This window comes from Macadamia integrifolia, chromosome 5 (genome assembly GCF_013358625.1).
Source record: "Macadamia integrifolia cultivar HAES 741 chromosome 5, SCU_Mint_v3, whole genome shotgun sequence".
Classification (NCBI taxonomy): domain Eukaryota; kingdom Viridiplantae; phylum Streptophyta; class Magnoliopsida; order Proteales; family Proteaceae; genus Macadamia; species Macadamia integrifolia.
The window spans coordinates 32,538,541-32,546,741 of record NC_056561.1 but is presented as its reverse complement, the minus strand read 5'-3'; the positions used below and the strand labels follow the sequence as shown (position 1 = coordinate 32,546,741).

At 35.6% G+C, this 8,201-nt stretch overlaps 1 protein-coding gene across 1 annotated transcript in view; it reads right to left on the bottom strand.

The window, feature by feature from the left end:
* LOC122077778 (N-acetyl-D-glucosamine kinase) overlaps positions 1–8,201 on the bottom strand; it is a 9,869-nt gene extending 1,668 nt beyond the window's left edge. Inside the window, exons 1-6 of the mRNA XM_042643648.1 lie at positions 7,754–8,201; positions 6,775–6,922; positions 4,924–5,115; positions 3,161–3,289; positions 2,597–2,766; positions 1,187–1,317 (exon numbers count right to left, since the gene is read on the bottom strand). Coding sequence (XP_042499582.1) covers positions 1,187–1,317; positions 2,597–2,766; positions 3,161–3,289; positions 4,924–5,115; positions 6,775–6,922; positions 7,754–7,967 — 984 coding nt within the window. The 5' untranslated portion in view covers positions 7,968–8,201. The remainder of the gene's footprint in view (positions 1–1,186; positions 1,318–2,596; positions 2,767–3,160; positions 3,290–4,923; positions 5,116–6,774; positions 6,923–7,753) is intronic.

Below are 8,201 nucleotides of genomic sequence, written 5' to 3'. Positions count from 1 at the left end.
ATGAAAAAAAAAAAAAAAAAAAGCAAAAAGCAAAAACAAAACAAAAACAAAAACAAAAAACCATGGCCAATGAAATGGTTGACCACAAAGTTTGGGCACCACTAGGCACCACCATGTGCCAAAAAACCATAGGTGCTGGAAACCATCCGGCACAGTTGATGAGCATCAGGTATGGAAAACTAAAAAGGGGCCATTACTCAGGTATGTAGGAATCAATTTAATTCCATCATACATATTGGGATCAGTTCATACTTAAAAAGTTTTCCTTTTTTTTTTCAAAAACTCATTACTCATTTATCTAATTTTTGTTCTGGCTTGGCTAGTTTCAGCGAATACAGAAAGAAAACTAATTGACAAAATTACGTTTGGGGAAAGCCCTGTGCAGAATGAGTTGGTCTGGGATATCAGCCTCAGGCTTACAATGGAGGGGTAATTTACATAGAAGCTACCCATTATGCAATAAGACAATGACTTTAAGAGAGGAAGAACTTAAGACTATTAATAAATATGACTGATTGGAGAAAAAGGGTCCATGTAGGCGACCCCATTTAATTAAGATAAGGCTGAGTTGTTTTAGGAGTATGAAAATTGAAAGTCTAACTGGTTGTTTGTCCTAGTTTCATTAGGATTTTAGTGTTGGAGTTTCCTAGTCAGTTTATAAGTCTAATTGTGCTATTTTAAGTCTATTACTTGTCAATTAAGTAGTGGTTTTCAGTTGGATTAGTATTAGGCAAGTTGTAGATGTGGTAGGAGTCATATATGAAGAGTTTTTATAAATGCACCTTGCCCTCTGGCTATAAAACTTGAACGGAAAAGGGGCCTCCATTGCACAAGTCTATGCCACCTCAAAAACACTTTCTCCTAACATATGATGTATTTGAGCTACTCCTAAATTAGCTCTAATTTGTTTATTCCTCTCAAACTTGTATCAATTCATCACCCCCAAAAATTCTACTTGATGTTGCCAAAAATAAATGCAGAATTTGGATTCACTGAGCATTAAATAAGTATTGATTAACACAATAAAAAGAGAATCAATTATTTGTTGAGAGACCAAGAAATCTAGTTACATATATCCCCAAAGAGACATCCCCAGAATTGGTTCCATTGCGCAATCACAATAGCAGGCTTACAACTGTAAACAATTTAAAATAAACTATTGGCATAGAGTACAGAGTCTACAGACCTCTGGTCGAATTGGATGAGCACCTGGATAGTCCTTCAAGGTACGGTTTACTACTTCTTTCCCTATATCCCACATCTTATTAGCTTCAAGAACACCACCAACCATGACCAGTGGGAATGAATCCTTTCCATCTGCATTAATAATTAAATATAAACAAATCAAATTCCACAAAATATGAAGTTCCTAAATCTAGAAAATCTTAACAATATAACAAACACCCCTATTTGTTATAGTTCTTCATTACTCCCAGAGGGCTGGTTTCCAATGTCCAAGTCTAAATCTGGGATGTGAAGAACCACAAACACTACCATGCAACCACACTATTGGTTATAATTTTATATTTGAAGATCAATGCCACAATATTAGGGCTGTAAAGACTAAAGAAGAAGCAGGCCCAGTACTGAGAGCCCTGCACCTGTATGTGTAAAATATTTCTCATTTGGAATAGGAGAGCAGACATTATAAGTCAGTTGCCAAGATCATTAACATAAGAATATGGCTGTAAAAGGAAGAGGGAAGAGAGGGTGTTCTGATGTCTCAATGTCTATAGTGATCACTTGGCCATGTCAAAAATGCTTTATACATACAACATGTGGCACACAGTCTCATCCAATCAACCTTAACGACCTACTTTAGTATGTGTTATCCATTTTCCAACTTCTAGTTCCACATTGTGTGGCTAAGTGTTGATATCTTTCCACTGGGCTATCACAGTTAAACATTTTGGTATCTCATCTATTGACCTCACCTATAAAATGACTTCAGGAAATCAATGAAGTATATGAAGTGCAGAGCAGTGTTTTCACAGCGCTCTGGAGTTCGGACCGGACAGTCAAATGCAATCTAACTATTTGGACTGTCAACCAATTGACTGAGAGTCCGTATCATCCCTCTGACTGGATATCCTATCAGAATTGTTGGCTGGTCAAATGATCGTCTGGTTCAAAAATCAGATCATCCAGACTGTTCAATCTAGAAAGCCTGACCACCATGCAATGCAGGAGTGCTACTAAAATCATAACTAATTTTGCGAATGAGGAGGATTGAACCCAAGAAAGGTAGATACAAAAGAGGCTGCCTCACCACCATAGCAAACCACAGTTTGAGATTGATTTCTGAAAATGTTATTTTCTTATAGGATCACTAAAACATAGTTATTAAAAATGGCATAGAGCACTATAACCAAAGCTACCCAAAGATGTCTTCTCCATTGCTTGTTTAACAACTATACACTATGTACCGTGAATACATCTTCCATCTTAAATTTGATATTCTAGTAATATTGGTAGATTAAGCTCCCAATATAATCTAGTCAAGACCCAAACATTTTTTTTTTTTTGAAGAAAGGAATCAAAACAGAAACATAAAATTACGATTGCACAATTTTTTGAATATTTGATGTGGTCGCACCTTCACCACACAAGCCAAGTCTCCTAACAACAGCTTTCACACTATCAGCCAATTCCTCAACTGAGTCCAGTAAGATTTTATGTGCAACTTGATCGCCTGCTTCTGCACAGGTTACTACCATAGGAACCAGTGCTGCGATGCGAGCCCAAGATGGATCAGAGTAAGTCCACCTAAACCCAATAAAAGAATTAAAACCAGTTGAAAACTCAATATACACTAAATTTTCATGCTAATCACAGTATTGACTTAAGCATAAGAAAAATAAGAACATCAAATACCACCTTCCCAGATAACCATATCTTATAGTGGACAATAAAACAGTGTCGTTGGTGAACCATGACCAATCAACTTGATCATGACCATCAAATAGGTAGTTTATCAATTTAATACCCTAGAAGCTTATCACCTTCTCACAACATTGTCTCCAATAAGAGGAGACACTAATGCAGTGAAACATTCTGAAAAATAACAAGGTTATCAAATGAAATTTTGAAACAGAAAAACCAAATGAAAGAAAGATAAAAATAAAGTTTTGATAAAAAAATAAAAAAAGGGATAAAGTACCCAATGAGTTCATCTGGTGAAGAAAGACCAAGCTCATGAAGAATACTGGATGTAAGCATCGTTTGAGGACCACGACCATCATGAGCCCTCACTACTGCCGTTAATGCCCGTGCAGAAATTCCATACCCACTGCAAATAAACAAATCTCATAGCTTGTCCAACTTCTAATAGAACACAAAAAGAAAAGATAATAAAGCAAACAAGTTGGTTCCTAGAATTGTAAGCTTCAAGCAACCAATATCTAATAGAATGAAGTGGAAAGTAAATAATAACTGGAAGGATAAAGTATGAAACTAAAAATTCATAAACTGTCATGCACAAGCCTTCAGATAATTTCTCACAATATAAAGAGCAATCTGGACAATCCCAAACAGGCGTCATACCCACGTCAGCCACAATTGTCAATTTAAGTGAAAATTAACATAAAGGCTTCAAATATCAATATTAGAGGAAGTTTCCAGAGACCAATTTTAATAGGTGCATTTACAAAGATGCATAGAAGTGCCAGAATTTCTAAAATAGTATGGAAACTCCAAACAAATGGATAATCATTTTAAATGGACAAGTCATGCTTGCTTTAATATTAATTGTAGATTTTTTTATGGTTCTTGATTAATCGGAAAAATTTAACAAGGGAAAGATAAATACTTTAGCTACCCATATGATACATTAACCAATCAAACCAAATGAAAACAGCATAGTGAGGGCAACAGATGAAGAGATTATATTGTCTTGAGTTCCTGCTCAATCAATAAGTAGAAACACTATTGACTCTTTAATGGACATAAAGCCAATATTTGCAAACAAAGATTTAAAGAAAATGTTAAGGACATTACAAACAACTGATAAGACTTATTAGAAGTTTGGAATTAATGAAAATTCATCAAGTTGCAAACTGAAACACATCATCAACACTATATTGGTTCAGGTTATGATGACACAACCATTTTCTCAATTCTTTGATAGATAAAAGGAATTTAATGGGAAGAATTTCTTGCCCGTAGGAGAACATTACTAAAAGTCACATTCTTAGCATTTCCTTGTCAGACACCTCATATACCATTTCCTAGTCTTGATTTTATGTCGTCAAACGTTAATTTGGCTTGTCGACTTTGGGTTCAACAGAACTTCATACAGTGGCTGCATGAATTGTACCACCATTATGCCAATGTTTCTCAACAAGGTGTAGGACGTGCCAATACAGAATTTGAATCCACAAAATTCAATAACCATTCAATTCATATTTGCTAATGATTTTTTAATGGCATTCAGGCTATAACCTGATCCATTTCATGATTGAAATTAGGGTGTACGCAGATCACATGATTTGGATTTGAGCTCAATGAATTTGAAATCTAAATATTTGAAATCCATGAAATTTTGAAATCAAGCATTTGGATACATCATGATCCTATGATTTCAAATTAGTTATTCGAATCATCTACAATTTACATATATCGAATGATTTCGAATCTCACTGCTAGTTTGGTATCCAATCACCAGATTTGGCTTTGGCCAATTCACATCCACCCCACCCAAATCAAATCACCTCATCCAAACACACCTTTATCTGGATAGAATTCATCACCATTTCTCAAATAGTCAAATATTTTCAGTATGTTGAGTATGCATGCGTCTTCACAGTTTTGAATTGTATATGGAAAGCTAAACTAATTGTAGCAGCACTATCAGTCTACCACTTGAATTTAAGCATTAAACAAGTATAGCCTATGTTTCAAAAATATCAGGGCTTACAAATCTACCTCCCCCAATCACCTAAGATGGGTCCTGCACCAGCAGCTCGAGCTTCTCTTCCATCTTCAGTGAACCCATAAGCAATACTGCCCGTACCTGCAATTAGAACACAGCCATGAAGCTTCCCCATTGTTCCACTCACCAGAGCTGCTACAGCATCATTTTGAACAAATAATTTTACATCGCTTGGAAAAATCTCCCTGAGAAAATTAAAAACAACAAAAAAAGTATGTTGCAGTGAAACCATCAATGAGCAAACAAGTTAAATACAATGGGGAAAAAGAACAATAATGACAACCATGGAGATCATTTTTCACCAATTTGTGATCATTTTTCATCATTTTTTTTTTCCGCTAGCTGGTTTGATACTCCAACACACTGAATCTCATTGAACATTATATAGCATAATCAAAGAAAAACTTCAGTTTGTCAGCATTTCAGGGGAAGCAATATACCAGATATCAGAAGACAACTGACTCTTTTTTTGCTACTTAACATGCAGATCCCATTTGTATAGCCTCTCTTGGGCCTTTGTCAAAAATAGTGGCCTTTTCTTAGAATAAATAAATTCTGAATTATCATAAAAATTTCATACAAATATTTTATAAATAAGAGCAATGGGCAAAAAATCTGACAAGGTATTTCCATTTTTATTATCTGGCCATGTGGCCCATGTCTACAAGGGCCAATAAATGTGTCCACGATACAAGACACTACATGCATTTTTCTTTTTAATTTTCTTTAATTAAAAAATAATGGAGAAAAACAGTAAGGAGCAACAGAGAGATTTCTGGCAGAAAAAATAATAATAACAACAAAAAGCAATGGCATGAAGTGAGGAGGAAACATTTGAATCACACCTAGGTGATTGCCTACAGACATTTCTGCATATCAAGTCTGCAGGTTTGCCTTCTCAGGCACCCTGTATCTAGATTACATAGGCAGAAACACACCTCTTGACACTTAAAACAGCAGTAGTTTCTCTAACCGAGGAGATATGAAAACTTTGATATATTTCCGACAGCAAAAGTTTAGCTTCAAACCCAGTAAAAAATATATCGTACCATACTGAATAAGATTCATTTTCTCGAAATTGAAACCGTACCGATTCTTATTCAGTTCAGTTCGGTACAGGTTAAACGATCGGCATCGGTTTCGGTATTTGGTTCTGGTTCCAAATTGACACCCTTAGGTGCTGACCTACATCTACTCAATCCATTCCGAAGCAGCAAAAGTATCTTTTTTTGCTTTGTCTTTCTTTCTCTAAGATCAATATTTGGACCAGTTCATTCTATGGGAGAATAAAATTAACCCGAACTTGGTAAACACAATTCCACACCCGTTCTGTTCCTGTAGAACAGAGAATTAGCAGAATCACTCCCATGGAATGCAACCAAACATAGCCTAAACAACCTGGTAGTCAATCAACTTTGGAACAAGAAGTTGATTGACAGCATTTCTCCGATAATCTTTCCACCTTTTTATTCTTATCCTATCCTAGCATCAGTCTAGACTCTAGATCTTTTTGTTTTGTCATATTTCTATTATTTCCCATTAAAATTTTCCTATTGTTAGCAATGCAGATAAGAGGAAAAGAAGAGTTGAAGTTTCAAAACACAAGCAAACATCCAATTTCAAGTTTACAAGACCAAGTAAAACATATGGAATATGAGAATTCACAATTCGACATGAAATTTTTCTGTGACAACATTATGCTGTTGTTGCAAGTAAAAGTCAGTTACATTTTATGCTTTGTAGTCAAAATTTAATTTATTTTCAGGGCCCACAAAAGAAACCTAAGATGTATTCTAACCAATATCAGAAAGCAGAAATCACAGAAAATATCCGCTGGAACCCACCTGAGCCAATTTAATATCCGTTGCTGATCCATAGGATGGTTAACACCTGACACTGCTAAACAAACAGCCCGCACTGCCAATCGATTTGAGCCAGACTTTGAAAGGGTTTCTGCCATAACTTGCTCCAGCATCTCCCTTGCTGCAGTTTCTGTAGAATCCAGTATGACAATGGTAAAAATAAATAAAATAAAAGCAAGACAGCTTTGAAAAAGGATAACATTTTTCGAACACCAAACAATTAAAGACTAATAATAAAACTATGTAAAGGGATGGGAGAAGTCCAAAAATCCAAATCATCTTGAACTATAGAATATATCCAAAACAATCCAACTAAACCGTGAGAACGGTAAAAAAAGATGCAACATTAATTGTGGGAGCACTTCTCTGCCCTTGAAACAGAGATATAAAAGAAGATACTTTTTTTTCTTCCTTTCCTCGTGATCAAAATACTAAGAAGAGATAAAGTTGCACAGGATATGTTCTTTTTGTGCTGCTTTCAATGAATCAGCTCAACCATGCATGGAAGAAGAAAACCTACAAAACTCAATCAATAAAAGCTAACACGGCTAAGACGCAAAAGTAAAAAATCTACATTTGTAGCGGACTTTTAAGTTTTAACTAATATCAGAACAAAAATACATGCAGGAAAGCCCCTTCTTTTGACAATTTAAACCAATGCCGAAACCAGAATGTAAATGTAGAAGGAAAAAAAATCCCCTTTATCATAACTTTTGATGGATCAATGCCATAACGAACAGATACACGAACTAAGAACTGAAACAAAAGGGAACAAGAATAAAATCCCATATCAGAATTGCCAGAAAAGAAGAAATCAAAACAACCAAGAACCCAACAAAACCGTAACCAATTTCAAAACCGCAAAAAGGGAACCAAAAAAAACCTAAAATCATGAACATCAATAAAATATATATATATATATATATATATATAGATAAACTGAATAGAATAAGATTAATACCTCCAACACTGTTGTGATTTGAGCAACCGGAGACAGCCCTGGCGAGAACAGGCAAAGGATCAGGAAGGTTGTCGGAGAAGGCCATAAGGGGCATACAAACACAGACTGTGGAGGTCGTTCCTCCATCCAAACCGAGAACAACGTCAGACCCATGTCGAGTTAGAGTCATCTCTTGTTCGAAACCCCAAATCTCTCCATTCCTATACCTACTCATCACAACGCCTCTCTTACTCTTCTCTTTAACGCAAACCCAGACACATAAACGAAGTTTGAATAAGCTTCATTCATCTAAATCTCATAATGCAAACCATAGCTAAACAGGAGAGGGAATCCTCTGAGATCCAGAAAAGTGAAAAACTTTCGATTTTGGTTACGACGGCTCAATGGTCAAGCAGATGAGATTGAAAGGCTTGAAGCTTAGAACCTTGAATTGGAATTTGAGAATTTT